Genomic DNA, 18,603 nt, shown 5'->3' on the forward strand with positions numbered 1-18,603 from the left:
GATATGATTTGTCAGAGATGTGTTACTAATTCATCAGTAGCTGCAAAGTGTTTCTCTCCTGTGCTTTAATTATTTTGAAGGGGCTTTTTTGTCATCAAGTTGAAATCCTAGTGATTATGTGACTTCCTGCCTTGTGATGCTCTGGCTTGTCACAATACTTCTGCTTAACAAGCTCTGTAGAATACAAATTTTGTTTAGCTGTTGAAGTATTAATAATTATTTCATCATTGTACTGGCTGTATTTGATTTGAGAGGCTTTTCAACTTGCAAAGCTTAACTGAGTCCTTTAAAGTTTGCTTGGCAAGTTTGTATGGTGTACAACACTGATGGCTAAAAGTAATGCTAATGCATACTGCTGGTTTTTTTTATTGCTGAAGTGCTAGCATTAGGCTAAGTTTCAAAAGCATGTCTTCTTTTTCAGCAGAAACTTGAACAAATTTGCATTTTTGCTTTAAGCTCTGGATGATGCTACTTTCCTGTATTTATGGGACAGAGTTGGTATTTAGGTTCCAAGGACTTCATTATTTAACTGAAACAAGCTTCAGGACTTTGAATACAGATCTGGCACATAGACCAAAAGTTCACTGTAAGGCCTAGCCTTCATCTGTTTCTCTATTTTCATGTCTCAAGTAGAAATAATTCTTAAGATGAGGAAGCTGATTTAAAAAAACCCTCTAAAATAAAATATATAATGATTAAGATTGAGGCTTCACAAGTCTGAGGTTTACGTACAATATCTGAGGCAAGTACTGGAAGCGTGGGTTACAGAAAAATGTTAAATTCAGGTAGAAGAATGCAGACTGCTTCCTTTAAAATAGTCTTGCATCTTTGCTGTTGAACATTTTGTGGTAAAAACATAGAATCGAATTCATCAGGATTGATGCAAGTTTTAAACTTCCAATCCATTCAAATTTCAAAGTCTTTGACTGGGTTTAGCAGGTTTTGCTTTTATACCCCAGTTATTAGATTTTCTTAAGATCACGTGAGGTGGTTTTGCCTTACTAGGGTGACTGAAACTGAAAAGCTTTCAACAATAAACTTCCAGTGAAGGGAGCTTCAAGGCCTCAGCCAGCAAAACTGGTTCTGGGGAGCACTTTGCAGGGTCTGGGCATGGTGGAGCTCTGTTGTGTGGCTCTGCCAGCAGCAGGACAGGAATCAACAGCGCCCTGCCAGCTCTGCTTCCCATAGGTGGGTTGGCTTCTGATGCAGGTTGTCAGACTTGAATAGTTTGATAACAATAAAGTGGTTTGGGGCTTTTGTTGTGATCTCTGGTTTGTGAAAGAGAAATGTCTGCCATGGGAATGATAAGCTCATGTGATTTCCTCAGAATCCCTTTGTTTCCCCATCACAAGATGTGGGGGTTAACCCACCGCAAAACACAGAGGTCTTAAGCCTGCTGATGGTAGACTTTTCGTTACATTTTGCAGCTCCTTCGGAAGTAGTTTGTTGACCTCAGGGGCTTGGGTAGGAGACTTTAGTGTAAACATAATAGAAATTTTTCCTGTATAATTTCAGTACTTTTTTCCTAACAAATACAGATGATTCGCCTATGAGCAGCCATCTCTTGGGACCATTTAAAGTCAACAAAGCTGACCGCATGCTATTGCAATAGACAGTAAAAGATTGCTGAATTGCTCCAGTAAAATAGAGGCTTGTTTGTTTTTTCAGTAGCACACTGTGGCAGGGAAGAGTGCTGGTAACATTCAAACCACTAAATGTTAGTGGAATACTAGTTATTACTGACACATTAGCAGGAAGCTTGCAAATGTTTTTCTGCGTCGTGTTCATATAGCTGTTGCTAAGGGCACAAGTCTCAGGGGTCTGTCTTTGCAACTGGCATAGTTACTGAGAAGATTAAGAAGGGGAATAATGGCTTCTTGGCATATTTGTGGCTGCTCTTCTGTGCCTGGATTGCCTTTGTATGGTAGCAGTGCCATAGGAGCTTTGGATGGGTTTCCCTAAAACACAGCAGTTGTTGGAAAACTTGAATTTAAAGCAGTAGGATTTTAGGTTTCAAATGAATTTTTGTGTGAAGCATTAAACCTTCACAATATAAATTAACTCATAAAAGATGGATTTTCTCCCCATATTACCATCCAGATAAATGTGTTTTAAGTGTTGTTGGTAAACATCTTTCTTATGTAAATGTGATAAATGAGGCAGCACCTCTTCATGTGATTGATTTTGCCAAACTTCCCTTTCCCTATTCCAGGCCTTTCTGTTAAATGAGATGCTCTTCCTGGAGACATGGGAAAGTCAAGTGTTACACACTTCCCACTTTTTTATTGTAGCCATATCTGGAGGTTCTTTTTAGGGGTGAAACTTTTAAAAATTTTCAAACTCCGTGTGGAATTTAAAGAGGGTCGTAGGACGAGGCTGATGTTTTATGTAACACACTGATTCAGTCAGTGTTGTGGTTAATGTGTTTCTTCTTGATGCTTGCTTCTCATGGAAGTAGTGTGCAATGTGACTGTCTTCATGTGTAGGGAAGAGCGTGTGGTTCATTAGTATAACTCAAACCTGTGAAGGAGCTACATTTTTCTTTAATGTCAAAAAAAGCGCAAAACACTAAACCAAAACCAACCAATCAACAAATCTAAATCAATTCAACTCAGACATTATCTTGGTTTTCCCCAGATGCATTCTGTCTTTTATCGAGCTCACGTGTTGCTTCTGAGATCAATTATGTGGTTGTGTTGAGTAACTAATCTTCAGAGTTTCATGTAAAACTGAAGAAAACTCAGCTGTCCTGTGGAAGCAAGTACTTCTGTTTGATAGAGTAGCTGACTAATGTGGAGCTTAAGTAGACTTGCAGGGAAAGCCAGGCACCTGCCAGTAATGCTGAGGCTGTGAATTCACTGCCTTGGACTTTCTTACATTCTCATGTGGATTTGACAAAGAAAAATGAAAATCTGAAATACTTGGATAGATAATATTTCAAGGCTAGATAATTGATTGTATTGGGAAGCTATCAGTATAAAATCTCATCATTGGATGGAGGCTAATTAAACATGCCTTAATTGTTTCAAGAATAGACAGGGTTTCTCTGGACAGACTTAAGTAGCTCAACTCACAGTAAGACATGAAGAGTAGCTGGTTAAGTGACTGCAGTAGCGCATAAATGAGAAAACCAATGAGGGGAATGAATAAATGAGCAGAGTTACTGTTCTAGTGTGTAGTTCAGTTGCGAGCAAAACAAATGTGGGAGCACTTGAAAGTACCTTATTGTTCCTTCCAGAAAGGTTGCTTGATAATTTGAGTTAAAGCCATAACAATGAAAGAATTAGAAGAGCTAGGGGAGATCACTCAGTTCAGGGATGTCTGCTGGAGACTGTAGTGCAGGGGTCCTCAAACTTTTTAAGCAGGGGGCCGGCGCACGGATGAAGTGGCAGGCAGTCATCTGCGGCTGCTTGGTTTCCCCACCACACCCCCGGCGGGGGGGGGTGGTGGTGTCTGTAAACACCGGGGGCGGGATTGAGGACCCTGGGGGGCCGTATCCAGCCCGCGGGCCGTAGTTTGAGGACCCCTGCTGTAGTGTATAACATCTTTTCCACTTTAACCTAAAGCAAAGTAGATCTAGTGCTTTAAAGGAAGAGTTGTCTTATGGAGGCTATTAGATAAGACATGCTAGCATTGGTGTACCCTTTGTAGTCTGCTCTGCAGGCAGTCTTTTCCACTCTTGCAGGATTAGCAATGTTGTGTGATGGGTTTTAATTATCTAAAAGCATGAGGTGAATAGTACAGTAACTCCTGATGCTAAAATTTGAAAGAAATGTCAAGGAAAAGCAAGAAAACTCATGCATTCTGGCAGTCTTGGGGAGGTGACTTACTGGTAAGAAGTTCCTTGGAAAAGTAGTATGCAGTTAATCAGTAATACAGCTGAATACAAAATATGTTTTTTGTTACAGACTAAAAAAGCTTCATCCAATTTATCATCCAATGAGTAGGAAGTGCAGTCTCATTTAAATGTGAAATGCTATTACCTAGTCTAGTACTTGACAGTGCCAAAGTAGGGCTCCCTATAACTCTACACCAATATTGGATGCGTTAGGAATGAAAGTATACACATTACTGAGGACTGCGGAATCTCTAAAAATGAGCTACTGCATTCTTTTTTTTTAAGCATGCAGTGAATTAAGCTGCAAATACCTTTATTTTGAAGTTTGATTCCTAGTCTTTCTACCTAGATTTCACAGTGAATTTTGAAATAGAGAGTGTATCTTTTTAGAAGGATGATAGTTATATCTAAAGACATCAATGGTGAAAACACCAAGGTGAGTACAGTGGCACTTGTTGAATTCACCATTGAAATAGATCTTGGTGCCTGCAAGTGTGAGGTGATGATGAAGGTTAAGTTTTCCTCCAGCCAGTAATAAGTTAACGTTAAGACATTAACCTTTTTTGCTGTCTTCTGATCCACCCATCCTCAGTTAAGTCCCTTACTTTTATTTACTTTCCCGTTCTAGGAACAGTGTTGTTCAGGTTTTGGAATAGTCTCTAGTAAGGAAACCTTCTTGAACTGCAAAGTTATGCTTTACAAAGAAGACTTGTTTTATCATTATATCTATATTTTCAGTGAAGTTGTACACTGGTATGTGTTATCCTAACAGGGCTACCAAGCACTTTTTAAAAACCAAACAAACAAAACCCACGCTATTATAGCTTGATGATGGTACTGAAACATCTTTCTGGTAATATCTTGCCATACGCTTGGGATACCATGTCTCCATAGCAAAAGCCTTCACAACAACCAAGATAGAAGTATACCAAGGCTTTTAAGAATGCGCATTATGGAAAGTATGATTGCTGTATATTGTGTAATATGTATTAGAAATCAGGCTTGCACTTAGACTTAGCAGTTTTCTTCCCATTTTCTCAATCTGTATGTACATGATTGTCCAAGACACTTCTCTTACTTTCATTGCAAGACATTTGAAACAAAAAATGTACAGTGCTACAACTGAAGAGTTGTAGGCATATGGGAGAAATACGCCTAAATTACAACATACAGAATTCCAAGTTGCAAGCTGTAAGTCTGTGATAAAGCACTTTGTTGCAAATGCTGCATATCTGATTATGAGCTGTAGCTAAGCAGTGCTATTAGCAGTCAAAATCTAGTTTTCCTCTTGGGTCTTTCTAAGTAAAATGTGAAAAAATTACATTTAAGCCACTAGGATTTCTTTAAACTATCAAAATGAGGATTTCTCAGACTGAATACAGTTTTGCTTGTCTGGTGTGTAAGGTGGAAAAATGTTGGTTTTACCATCCATCTCTGGAAACACAAACTGTACTTGGCAATCTTTGTCATTTTTGTTGATTATAAATCTCGCCTTGTACTTGATGGTCATTAGAATGATCTTAGTGTAGCAATATAACCTCTTTTTGGTCAGAGCTTTCATTTATGTAACCTTAACTTGGAGGTCCCTGTCAAACTGAGTTGTTCTCTTAAATTACAGTGTGTGTATATATGGTAGCTAGTTGTCTGCAAAAGCTCAGCTTGGGAGTGGGAAATTTGCAGTTACAAAAAAGAATATATATATACCTTATTCATCCCTTTCAGCCACCCAGTGTTACTTGATGTGGATTTTTGTTTTATGTATTGCAGTTTTGATGATAATTGTCAGACTTCTGTAGTTCCTGGAGCAATCACTTTGGTCTAAAAGCACGGCATAGTGATCAGTCTTTTCCTACAAGAGCTAAATAGTGTCCACTTCTAACTCAAGAATTTGCAAGTTGAGGCATTGGATATACAGTGGGATGGTGCACTCACAGAATGTATCAAACTCTTTCCAGTTACAACATCCAAAAAGAAATATTTTTTCCTGGCCTTTTCATAAGGACTGGATTGTATCTGTAAGTTTCATTCTACAGCCATGGGATTAAGTATTTTTATGCATACTAGGATTTGATATCAACAGCAAAGCATTTGAGAAAAACACAGAATCTTAAGATTTGGCAGTGTATTTGGACTGCACCATAAGAATAGCTGGCACTGGAGCACTCTGCTTCTGAATGCCTCACAGGAGCTATTTGTTGTGGGGAGCACTATAAAATGAACAAAGGACAGAATCTCATATGCTTTTAGAAAGTGACATGAAATACAGTCAGGTGCAATTTTTTCCTGATAAAAATCTGGAAGGCCACTCTGTCACTGTGGAACTTCTCCTGGGGCGGGCATGCAGTGGTCCATGTGGTCCTGTGCTCTGCGCCTGGAGACTAAGGGACACTGGAATTTGTGCAGGCAGTGGGACTGGAATTCTGACTTGGTACTTTGATAACAGCACAAGCTGCTCTGAGAGATCAGGGCAACAAGAATATTCAAATGAATAAAAGTAGTGCATAAACTGCCTACAGTTTTCGTCACTGTCTGTTAGTATCACTTCAAGTGTAACGTATGGGTGGGAGAGAGGTAGTTTCCTGGGCTTCATTCAAATCACACTTAAGGGCAGGGACGGTTCTTATACCCACATCGTGAGCACTCATGTAGTAGAAGGCAGGCAAGAATTGGGAGCGCAAGGTACAGCATGGGGAAGGTGCTTCAGCAGCGTGCATGTGGGTACGAGTGTTTCGGGTGATGAAGGGGAAGACTGCCTGTCTTCCACCTGAGAGGCTTTTTCATGGAACTGACTGAACGCATTACCTTTGAGTGGTGTAAGGGATTTTATTTTAAAACTAATCGAACTGCAAACAGGAATAGTTGAAACAGGAATAGATCAACAAAGTCCCAATCTCAAATTTAACTAGAAAAGTATTGACACAAAAGGTGTATAGTTATGCTGTAAAGATGCAGAAACAGGTCCCCCTACAAAGCGTGCTGTTTGCTTTAGTTTTGCTCCTCTTGTCTATCTCTTCAGAGCTACCTCACCTAATTCTGGAGTGGTGTTCGTGGAAGGCTGTCAGGGACATGGAGCAGTCTTGGGGGTTTCAATGACTCTTGAACACACATTTTTGACAGATATATCTGAAACTTGTTAATTCAGGATGGAAAGGAATACTTAAACTTGTCGTGAGTTACGTGTACTTTTTATTCTGAGTTTTACCACAAATATGGCTTGAAAGAGGCTTTAGAGAACAGTAAGATGCTAGGACAATTTTCTTGTGAAATGGGTGTTGAGCACTTTCTTGTTTTCGATTACAAGCTTTGTTCAGTGTAGGAGAGGCTGTTACTCTCTCAGTCTGAGAAGCTGATTCCCTCTACTTGTGTTTGTTGCTAAGTACTGACAATTCTTGTGAGACTTGTTAAAATGGATTTCTCCAGTGTCATATTCTTTCAATAGTTGAGCTTTGTTTCATGTATGTAACTAATACTGCTGAGCATATTGCCAATACTCATTTTAAAAAGTCTTAAGTAGTTTTTTCTTAACACTTGGTTTCAGCGAGTTACGTATTTTCACAGAGGTGAGTTTCCAAGCATGACTGCAAGCCTTCTGTTTTTCCTGTACGCTTTTTTTTAAAATGTAGCTGCACATTGCTGATAGCAACTTCCATCGCAGGGGGAGCGTTATCAGTAGTTATCACTGGCAGGCCTGGTAAATAGTCCAAGAACTGCCATCTTATGTCTGACATGGAACTGTGGAGTGCAGTCAGACCACTGGGACCCAGCATGGGCCAGCAGGCATGGAGAGTGTGGGACCGAGAGCACGTGTGTGTAGGGGGAGGGTTCTGTGGCTACTGTGCAGGCTGCCCTGCCTGACCTTCTGGGGAGAGAGAGCTATAGCTCCTCGCCAGACTGAGAGATCAGAGACTGCAAGAGAGCAGGGACACCCCCAGCCCCCCTAGATTTCGATTCCAGAGAGTTACAAGTGAGCAACTGGTTTGTGTTCTTGCTTTATAACTTGAAATCAGACCAAAAATGTTAAGGCCTGGATTGCCATAACCTGGGATGTGAAGATGTAGTTCAAATCTTGTTTCACACTGCAAATACACATTCTTGTAGTGATGACTGACATGTTTTGTTCATAGAATTGTTAACCCAGCACTGCCAAGCCCACCGCTAACCCGTGTCCCTAAGGGCCACGTCTACACGTCTGTTAAGTCCCTCCTGGGAGGGTGACCCCACCACTCCCTGGGCAGCCTGTCCCAGTGCTTGGCAAGCCTTTCAGGCTGGCACTGGTTTGTGGGATTGTTCTGCACCAGCATGTCTTTGGAACGAGACTGACCGGAACTGTGACCAGCCAACGGCAGTGCATTTCTTAGATGTTAAACATGGTCCCACAAGAATTAATTGAAACTGTGTGAGCACACTTGTGGAGTTCAGGGCTTTGGTCCTGTCTTACTGTTCTGTTGGCTACTGCCGCTTCGTTGCAAAGCTGTAAACACAGTGCTGATCCAGGAACTTTTTAACTGGAAGGTGGTCCTCAAGTGAGGTCACGGAATACACAACAGTTTTCTTAACACTCTGTAAGAGCAACTTAGCAGAAATAAAAATAGAGGTAAGGACCTCCATGAATATCCCGTGAATCCCCGTTTTCCCCAGTGAAGAAAGCTAAAAAACGAGGGGAAGAATCAGAGCAGTTAATTATTCTCATGCATTTTTCTGGTTAGGGGTGTCATAAGCATAGTCTGAGGAGTCATAACCTGAAGGAGTGGTGTCTCGTAAGAGCTCTTAACTGTACTGGGCAATATGGCACGGGGAACCTGCCATGATTGTGTACTGAAATCCTGAATCTGACGCTTTAGACTTCCAGTGAAAGCACGTTCTAAGGAGTCCTGTGGGCGCCAATGGGTGCGTAGTTTCAGTTGAATGATACAGTAATGCTCACAGAGTTTTCTCCTTGTATTTACAGTGGATCTGGTGCAAGCGTTGTTGCCATTGACAACAAAATAGAACAGGCAATGGTAAGTAAAAAATAAGTTGTTATTTCTCATAGGATTAGTGGTTCATCATCAATCCTAAGTTTCCAGCTGTATTGAGTTTCTGTGAGTCTGTAACACCCCTTCATCGGGTCAGACTGAGACCAGCATGTGAAAAAAGGTTTTTCTGCATCAACTATGGGATGACCACAAAACATGAGATTGCCTTTAGTGTTGGCCCAGAAATGTTCTTAGATTAACTTTCCTACAATTTTCTGTGAACAAGCTGATTGAACTTAAAGGGGTGCTGAAAATAAATAGTCCATTTAGGTATCTTATTTTAGTGCAGTTCATCACTGGTTTTTCTTAATTGTCACTTATGCTATACCATCCTTGATGTATTGTTCAGCTTTGGTTACATCTGTGTGATTTTTGCTTCTGCTGATTTAAAGGCTTTCTTACTTGGTTCTCATACATCTCAGTGCTTGGGATTGTGTAACACAGTCTCCTACCTCCAGGGCAAAGCTTCAGAGCTGATGGTTTGCTTCTGAGTAGCTGGAGTGTAGTTCTAGTCCTCCTCTTCAGTCTAACTGAGGTGACTAGAGCTGAATGTTGGAAACAAAGCTTTTGATGTAAGGGCTGCTTTATAGTGAATAGAAGGGCTAGGTTATTTGCTCTTGAAGGCTAACTTACTCATGTATTTTTAGTGGAGGAGTGCCTTAGTTTTCCGGGCTTACTGCTTAAAGCAGTAAAATAGTAAATCCTGGGGTTGGAGTGGAATGAAATTGTTCTTTCACTTGGTGTAACTGTTAACTTGTTCTTCACAGGATCTAGTGAAAAGCCATTTAATGTATGCAGTAAGAGAAGAAGTGGAAGTTCTGAAGGAACAAATAAAAGAATTAGTCGAAAGAAACTCTTTACTTGAACGAGAAAATGCACTGTTAAAATCTCTTTCAAACAATGAGCAGTTATCCCAACTTTCAACCCAACAGGCCAATTCTAGTAGCACTTCACAAGCGCAAACAGTGATAGCACAGCCTCCGCAGCCAACGCAACCTCCACAGCAGCCGAATGTCTCCTCAGCATAAAGCTTTCTTGCCTCCTTTGAAAACAGAAACCTGAGAGCAGTCTGTCCTTGTGTGCCACTGATGTTCTTTCCACTTTATATGAAAGCGAGTAGCCATGCTTTTGTTGTGTGTTTGGCCTTTTCAGTATTAGACAATCATTCTTCAAGAGCTGTCCCTCACTGGTATATCATGAAGCGCAGTTGGTGTCCATTATGTCATCGGTGCACAAGGGAGGTCATAGGAGGAGTTTTTAATGCAAAGGATGCATCTGCTTGGTGTGCAGGAGTGAGGTCTTTAAGAGCTTTGGTGGCTCTCCAAAGTTTCCATTTCCCGTGGGGATTACTTTGAGCCTTGCTATCTGGTAAGAAGTAACAATTCATTGTGAGAGCCACTGTTCTTTCAAGAAAAGTAACATTTGCCTACGTTAGTTTCATTTATTTGTTTTATTTATTACAGGGCTGCTATTTTCATAACGTACATGAGCAATGTCACAGAACTTTTTAAGTTTTTTTTAAATAAAGGTATGTATCAGTAAAATGATAGATGGTATTGCGTTCAATAGATAAAATGTTTAGGCAATAATTGAACAAAAGAATCCTGGCATATTTCTAACACTAATGGCAATTTACCTTTGGTATTTATTTACGGTAGTAAAGATCCAGCTTGAATGTAAATTTTGTATAGAGTGTAAGTATGAAGACCATAGTGCATCTGTACAGGTAGTCACCAGTTATTGTGATATAATAAATAATTGATGGGCTATTTTGATGAAGAAAACTTTGCTCATTTCTGTTTGTACTTTCTAATAGAGATAAATTGCCATGATTCCTCTGCTTGACATTTCGTATAATTTTTTTTTTTGGGTGGGAATAAAAAGCTGTGAAATTGTTCAACCTACTTTGTAACCAAAGAAGCAAAGCTGTGTAATTGAGGGGGTTTTTATTTTATAATGCACATTCTTTATGTATTTTTATTTAGTGTCTTCTCATTCACAACTTTCTTTGCTGTCTAGCATGATCTGCATGACCTATAATCTTTGAACCACTTTCGTACCTCATGTTTTTATCCAGCACTCTTATTGTAATATGTAATAGTCTGTGAACAATGTCAAATAAAAAAGAAAGAACAGCTGGTTTTGGTGGAGCTGAGCTAGTGTGCTATGCACTAGTTGTTTAAAAAAAAAAATAAAAATGAAGTGAGCCATTTTTTGTTCATTTAAAATGGTGTTTTGAATTTCGTATGCAGAAAACGTTTTGTTACATTGCAGATTTTAATGTATTTAATAAATGCAACATGCAAATTAAGTGCAGTGTATACTGAGTATTTAAATTAAAAATGTACATTTCATAAATACAGCTTCAAGAGAGACTATCATTTGTGTAAACTAACGTAGTGTGTCAAGTCGATGTATAAACATACATTGTTACAGTGAGGCTAAATTCAGTAGCCTTTTTTTTTTTTTTTTTTTTTTTAAAAAACAAAATGGAGAAAGGCAACTTCAGTGAGCAGTGATAGAATAATGCCAAAATTGTAAGCACTTCTCTTGCAACAGACTTTTTTTAATTCTAGGAAAAGTGTAATTCTGATGTTGTTGGTGACACTATTGGTTTTGGGTTTGCATTGATATAAAACTAACATTTGGCTGTGTGCTGGAGTGCTGGAACAGTTCGGTATGTTAAAACCAAGAATCACCTTTGAGGAACGCTTACAGGAGCAAGCTGCGCAGCATGCCATCCCGGGCAGGCACAGCTCTGAGTCATTGCTCCAGCGTGCTGCAGTGTAGCTCACACTTGAGCCTGCACCTATTCCATCAGGTTGCCTGCAGATGTTTGCTTCAGTATCTTACCCTCGTGTGTATCTAACTCTGGTCAGGTTTGTGTGGTAGGTAAAACAAAAGAAGCAACACTGGAAACTACGAGTTTTGGTATCTTCAGGTCTCAAGGAAGCATCCTTGTCCCATGTTCCAGAAACTTGGAGCATCACCCATTGCCGGTAAGCGTCGGTTCACAGTACAGTTCAGAAAAGGGTAGGGGTGGGGGGTGGGTGATGATCTTCATTTCAGTTGTACATTGCTGTTCTTGGCCTGCTACAGGCATGCATGTGTACTGCTGTAAATCCTCTACTGAAACGAGGGCTTTGCATGCAAATTAGAATTCAAAGTATTTCAGTAGCCAAGTGTCTTTTCTCTCCAGTGTGACCTGTAGCTCACTCCTGCTATACAACAAGGATGTAGCTAGTAAAGTAAGTAAAAAGGAACAAGTTGGGGGACTTCTGGGAACAGAAGTCATTTGGGTGACTAATTGATTAAAACTTTATGGAGGGAACACACTACCTCTCAGTTCATTCTTAGGGATTGAAATGGAGACATATGAAACATGACCGAAGTTGTTAATGTCCTGCTGACCATAGAAATAGAGAATTGGGCCAAAGAGGAGACAGTCCTAAGCACATCTGCGTTCCTGTGGAGCTGATGTCTGTGCATCTCCTCGCCCCCTCTCATCATGCTTGTGAGCTTGTTGTGTGGAGTCATCTCTGGGTGAGCTGTGCAGCGCAAGGACAGTTAGATCCACTTACACATAGGTGCTCTGGAGAGGTGTGTTTTTCTCCAAAAGAAAAAGGCTTTTAGTAAACCTGCTGGAAATAGGGGATGAAACAAAAGATTAAACTGATACTATTAGAAATCTTTTGTTTCCTTTGCTCCACTCCTGTCAGGTTTGGTTTTGTTTTTTGGTTTTAGTCTTCTTGTGGTGATAAGTTGTCTTCAGCTCTAAATGCCAGCTCAGTTTGCTGTGTGATAACACTGAGATGGCAGAAGAGGGTCTTTGAGTTGCTGCTCTATCTTCCCGAGTGGCAGTCTGTGGTTGCTGCCTGGGGAGAGAAAGGAGTGGCAGTTCCTCAGCCTGAGATGATCATCTTGATGCTACTAAACGTTGGATTTCGGATGGGGAAGAATGGCTTGTTGACAAATGATTGTGTTGCTGTTGGGCCGTATTAGCTGCTGCGCTGCTTTGTGCACATGGTGTCAGTCTGCTTCCCGCTGCCGCAGAGCCTTTCTTTGTTGGCCTTACGTGTGACGGCACCAGCGATGTCAATCAACCACCCATCACCGCATCGTGTGCACTGCTCTGTGCAACAAAGAGCCCGGCGCTCCCTGCGCTCGGGGGTCTGGCGGGTGCTGTGAATGGGTTTGTGCCCACTGCTCCTGCCGCTTGGTGTCAGCTAATTGCTTTTGGGTGCCTTTGTGCTTTTTCAGGGAAATGACTGTTTTTAGGGAGCTGTGTGTGGAAGCAGGCTCTTAAAATGTGATGCTGCGGTGCTGTTGCATATTCCTGTGGCACGTGCCTTTGAAATACCTCCATAGCTTTCAGCATAACCAATAGAGCGGTAATTCAGCTACTGGGCTGACCTGCTGTGCTTTGAAATGAGGTTGACCCTGCGATTTGTGTGCACTTGGCACAGATGGGAGGGAGACTGCAGTCAAGGTGTCTGTGGCAGAAAGCATGCCAGAGCAGAAAGGTCTTAAAGCTTTGTGGTGTCTCTGAATTAGCCCCCGGACCTTGAAGAGGATGTATCAGAATGCAGGGAAAGGCCACAAAACCGACAGAGGATGCAGAGGAAATGCTTGATGCTGAGAGCCCTGGAAAGCAGTGGCTGGCTTGCAGGGGAGTGGGCTGTGGGAGTGCTGGCAAGGGCAGCTCAGAAGGTGTCCAGGGAAGGTAGGTGAGGTGAGCACAGGACTGCCATTAACCACATCTCACCCACAGGAAGTGTGTATTTTTTCACATGGCAGAAAGTGAACTTTGGAGCTGGCTGCCACGGGGGACATTGTGGAGGCAGGCAGGGTGTTCTAAATGGCGTTAGGCAAACTCTCGGGCAGCAGGCTGGTGCAAAGGGGGGTACCTTCCTGCCAGCCCTGCACACCGCTGCTGGCTGGGAGGAGAGGAGCAGGAGAGGGAAGAACTGTAAGGGGTGGCTAAACTGCCTGTCCGTCATAGCATCTCCCGCCTGGGGTCATTCAGTAACAGATCTGCAACGTTTAGCACTCCAAGGTGAGATTTCAACTGAGCAACAGTCTAGCAGATTGGCCCCCTTGAACTTCATTTTGAGCAGGTTTTGTTGAGTTTGCACTGAAGTGCCCCGGAAGGGCTAGTCACCTGGGCCAGCGAGGCATGGGACGTGGCAATCCCGAGTTCCAGTCGCCAGCACAGGCACCTTGGCCTTGATTATTTTGTGTGTGTGTGTCGCTGCCCCTCCCCCTCCCCCCCCCCCCCCCCGAGCACGGCAGGGCACCAGTTTCTGCGCACCGCGTGATGCGCTGCCTGCGCTGAAGGAGCGCTGCTCTCCGCGGACGGCCCGTTCCGGAGGCTCGCGGGGCTCCCCCCGCCGGCGCGACAGCCCCACCCCCCCCCCCGCCGGCCCGGCCCCGAGCGCCGCCGCCCGCCAGGAGCCGCCACGCCCCCTCGGGCGTCCGTCGCCGCTGGCTGGGCCCGCGGCCGGGGGGTGGGGGGCAACGCCGGCCCCGGGGCTTGCCCGGGCTCCGTGCCGGTGGTGGGGGTGACGCGCTGGGCTGCGGAGCGCGCTGCCAGGGGCAGCTCGGGGGGTGGGGCGTTTTCCCAGCCCCCCCCCCCCCCCCAGTGCCGGAGCTTAACCCAGGGAGCGGTGCTGTGAGGAGCAGGAGGGCGAACGTGCAGCCCGGCCGCCAACGGCTGCTGCTGTTGCGGCGTCGGCGCCTGGGCCCCACGTGGGAAAAACGGGCACAGCCCCGGGGGCCGCCCGCGGCCAGCGCGCCGCCGGTCCCCGGGGGGCTCTCCCCTCCCCCGGCCGTCCTGGGCCACCCCCTCTGCGGGGGCTGCGAGCCGCGCCGCCCTCCCGCTGGCCGCCCCGAGCAGCGCGCTCCCGCCCCGCACCCCCTGGCAGCACGGGGCTGCCCCCTTTCCATCCGCATCCGCCGCCGCGGCTGCGCCTCGGTGGTGCCGCATTCGCCGCCAGCGGGCGAGCCCCGCCCGCTCCGTCTGTTTACGGCCGAGCGGATGGCTGTGGCCGACATGGCCCGCAAGGCCGGTGTCAGCGCCGGCCGCTTCTCGCATCGGCAGCGGGCGATGGTTTGCCAGTTTCCACACATGGAGGGGAAGGGAACCCTGCGGCGCGGCCGGCGCTGCGCGGGGTGATGCTGGGGCGGTGGGATGTCGGAGACGCGGCTGCAGGCGCAGGTCAAGACATGCAGCGGCAGCGAGGAAAGGCCTGGCAGGAGAACGGGGCAAAGCATACACCAATCCTGATGCGTGTCACTGAAGCGCAGTCTCACAGCCAGCCTTGAGAAGGCTTCACGGGGAAAAAAATGAACACGGATTTAAGAGATGAGCGAGTTGTGTGCAGTTAATAACATCATCTCAATGGGACAGCGAGGTCAGCTCGATGGAAGTACCTGACCATTTCTGTGGATTATGGTACCATGTTACTCTGCCCAGACACCGTACTGCTGCAGGCCATTGTATCAAAAAGAGATGCTCTAGCAGTTCCTGGCAGTGAGATGTTGCAGCCTCATGAGAGGGGAAATAAACCTGGATATTGTTCTCTCAGGCTTTTGAAAAGAAACAAGCCTGGTACGCTGCAGCCTTCATAGTGGAAACACAGTTGGGGCTGGCCTGGACCCCTGCTCTGGCACCGTGGGCTGCCTAGGGCCTTCTGTGACAGTCTCCCAGGATGTAGACTGCACCATTTCCCTCGTCAACGTCTTTCAGGGTCTGACCACCCTCACAGTAGAAGCTTTTTTCCCTCTTTGTAAATGGAATTTCTTGTATTTCAGCGTGTGCCCATTGCTGCTCATCCTATCACTTGTCAGATCTCCTCTGAGCCTCCTGCAGGCACTCTCAGCCCCCTGGTACATCAGATCGAGAGATTTGCAGCTCAGTGCTGGACTCCAGTGTGTCCCTGTCCACATGCTATTGGGAGCCTAGGATCAGCGAGTGCAGTGCTCCAGGCGTGCTGAGCAGCACTGAGCAGAGGGGTAGGAGACCTCCACCCACTGGTGATGCCTTTCCCAGCCCCAGGCCCTTCCCTGTGGGGCTACTTCCAGCAGCAACTGGTGTCCGGTGGGGTTCCGTGCTGCCACCAGCAGCCCTGCGAGCCCGGTGGGTCAACCAGGGCTCGGTCCTCCCTGTTTGCTTACCCAACCCCTACTTCACCAGGCTGCCTGTGAGGCTGGGGCAGGAGAACCCCATCAAAAGCTGTGCCGAAATTAAGCAAGACCCACTGCTGTCCTGTCCCCCACTGAGCCAGGCGTCTCCTGGCAGTAGGCTGGCAGGTTAATAGAGTGCTTTTTCCTGTTCATAAATCCAGGACTGCTCCCAGTCACCCTCTTGTCCTCCGTGTACCTGGAAGTGGTTTTCCGGAAGGCTTTGCTCCATCACCTTGGGGTGATGAGCTAAAGTGGACCAGTCTGCACTTCCTAAGATCCTCCTCCTCCTCCTCGCCCTTTGTGAAGACAGGCAACATTTGTTTTCTTCCAGTCCTCAGGAATCTCTCCTGCTGGTGCATCCTGTCAGGTCCCGTGGACCTCTGCACACCCAGTTCGTTGACATGTTCCCTAACAAGCCTTCTCCACCAATGGCTCATCTTCCTTGCTCCACAGCCACCAAAGAGCATCCGCCATTCGCAGGACCCTAGAAACAAAGCAGGGGGTTACTTGCTTTCTCTTTTTGTCTTTTCAAATCGTATCATGTCACAAGCAGTTGGATCTTTCCGAGCACATAGAGTCTGTTGGTCAAAGCAAATTTTGTAGTGGTTTCACATGCTCAAATCAAGTCACTCTTCCAGTGTAATGCAAAATTGTAAAATAAAAGACCTGTTGCCTGGAAGAAATAACCTGGGATGATCCACGTCCCCTCAGCTGTCACCTTAGAGTGAACATCGCTCGAGACCCCCCCGCCAGGGCTTAGGCCACCGACAAAGCAAGCAGACACCACTCATTGCGCAGCTCCTACAGTGATTTGCCCTGTCCCCCTTCTGTGTTTTCCTGATACTTAATACCCCATATCCTGAGGAATAACCTCCCTCTTGTTTTGTCAGCTCATCGCGAAAGCAGCTGCGAGCTGCAGCTCCTTCTCACCCCTTGTGCAGTCACTGTTCTTGGCTGCAATGCCACTTTCACCACTTTTCAATGTGGAGCACCCCGGAATGTTTTTGTTCCAATCCAATAGCACTTTTCGAGCAGCACGATGCGCCAAACTGTAGTTATCTGGTGGAGGCCATCACTGGCCCCTGCTCTGTCAGACACGGGTTGTTGTTCAGGCTGTAACAACAACAAAAGCAGCCGCTGCATATCCCTTTATTTGCATGTGACTAATGATGCGGTTCTGCCCTTTGAATCCAGCAATGCCAGCAGTGGAGAAAGCACACTGGGCTACCACGTGGCTGGCTGCAGGACCCCGCAGGGAGAGGGGCTGGCCCCCAAGGGGAAGGGGAGCGGTGCCAGGTGGCTTCCATGGCCAGACCCCTCAGCCCATGGCTCGGCAGCACTGGCACGGCCAGACCCCAGCACAGCCAAACACGGGGCTTTCCTGTGCCAAAGGGACTCATCTTGGGGAAGAAGCTAATTAAGCTGCACTCGGCAGGAAGCACTCTAGCTTCAACACCCAGCAAGGCACCGTTTTGCCAACCTCAAAATGAACACAACTCGCACTTGAAAAGGAACTTTTATTTAAAATCAGGGATTATACATACTTCCCCCCGCTGCCACCGCTTACAAAATACAAGCATCCAAGAACAGGGAATGCATGTTACCTTGTACGGCTCAGTCTGGGGGCATACTCGGCTGGCCGCGCTGCTTCACACCAGTCCCAATAATATCATACGGTAATAAGACAAGTCATACAAAAGATCTGCTCCTTCACGGCCAACAGGCATTTAATTAATCTCTACAGAAACTTTTTTTCCTATTACTTCTGGTGTAACCAGGTTTTTAATTTGTCTTCTAAGAAACCTGAAAAAAGGAATCTTCCTTTAGCAACTGCATACAACAGCAGACTGATTTTGGGCTGCCGTTTGTTACCACAACGGACAGCGAGGGGCCAACGCAAAGCCCAGGCTATCAGCAACAAAATACTATCGATAGCAGCATTTTCCAGTGATCTCGAGTTACAGTCATCCACAGATGTAAGGAGGGCTTTTTTTTTTTTTCTTCAGCATCACTAAGAAGGAACTGCGATCGTCTGCAGGAAAGCAGTTAAGTACTGGGTCCATCATTAGGCAAAACAGTTGAAAGCAGGATCTACCTTAAATAGGATTAAATATATATCGCAAGACACACCACACTCTGCAGATGCTGCACACATAAGCAGAGCTGTGGGCGGGAGCGGCAGGGTAGGGCCCCTGTACCTGCACAAAACATTCCCATACAACGTTGTAAAACTCAAAACTGTCACCACTTGTTGAAAGTTGTCCAAGTATTTACAGCACAGTCGTGGCCTGCAGCCAGGAGAGGCTCGGCGAGCCGGCAGCTCTGGCCCAAGCCGCTTGTGGTTTGCGAAACTTCGGCATCGGGTTATGTCAGAAACAGCTGCGGCTCGGTCGTGCTGGTTTCTAATTAAGTAACACCCACTAACTCTATACAAACAAGCATTTCGTGTTTATTAGGACAGGAGGCATAGGGTAAAGCTTTGCGTCATGATAAGCGTGCGAGCGCTAGGGCACTGCCGCATGCTGCAGTGAGACTACTCTATGCGTACAGAGAGGGCGAGGCAGA

The 18,603-nt window shown here is 45.3% G+C and overlaps 2 protein-coding genes across 7 annotated transcripts in view; one reads left to right on the forward strand and one right to left on the reverse strand.

Moving 5' to 3' along the window:
- Window positions 1–18,186, forward strand: part of TSC22D2 (TSC22 domain family member 2) — a 38,187-nt gene extending 20,001 nt beyond the window's left edge. For 3 of the 6 annotated variants that reach the window (XM_080410196.1, XM_080410199.1, XM_080410198.1), the window contains 2 exons: window positions 8,787–8,838; window positions 9,621–9,760. In XM_080410196.1, the coding sequence (XP_080266322.1) occupies window positions 8,787–8,827 (41 nt within the window). In that variant the 3' untranslated portion in view covers window positions 8,828–8,838; window positions 9,621–9,760. Of the gene's footprint in view, window positions 1–8,786; window positions 8,839–9,620 lie in introns of those variants that run through there. The other 3 variants (XM_080410194.1, XM_080410195.1, XM_080410197.1) reach the window with 2 other exon arrangements.
- LOC308072814 (uncharacterized protein) lies at window positions 11,883–16,505 on the reverse strand (the record flags this gene model as incomplete). The annotated part of the gene is made up of 2 exons (XM_080410235.1): window positions 11,883–15,182; window positions 16,235–16,505. 2 exons carry the CDS (start codon window positions 16,503–16,505, stop codon window positions 14,011–14,013), a joined length of 1,443 nt encoding a protein of 480 aa, XP_080266361.1. The 3' UTR covers window positions 11,883–14,010.
- Window positions 18,187–18,603: the final 417 nt, after the last annotated feature.

This window comes from Falco punctatus (assembly GCF_963210335.1).
Source record: "Falco punctatus genome assembly, chromosome: 13".
In the NCBI taxonomy this organism is placed as follows: Eukaryota; Metazoa; Chordata; class Aves; order Falconiformes; family Falconidae; genus Falco; species Falco punctatus.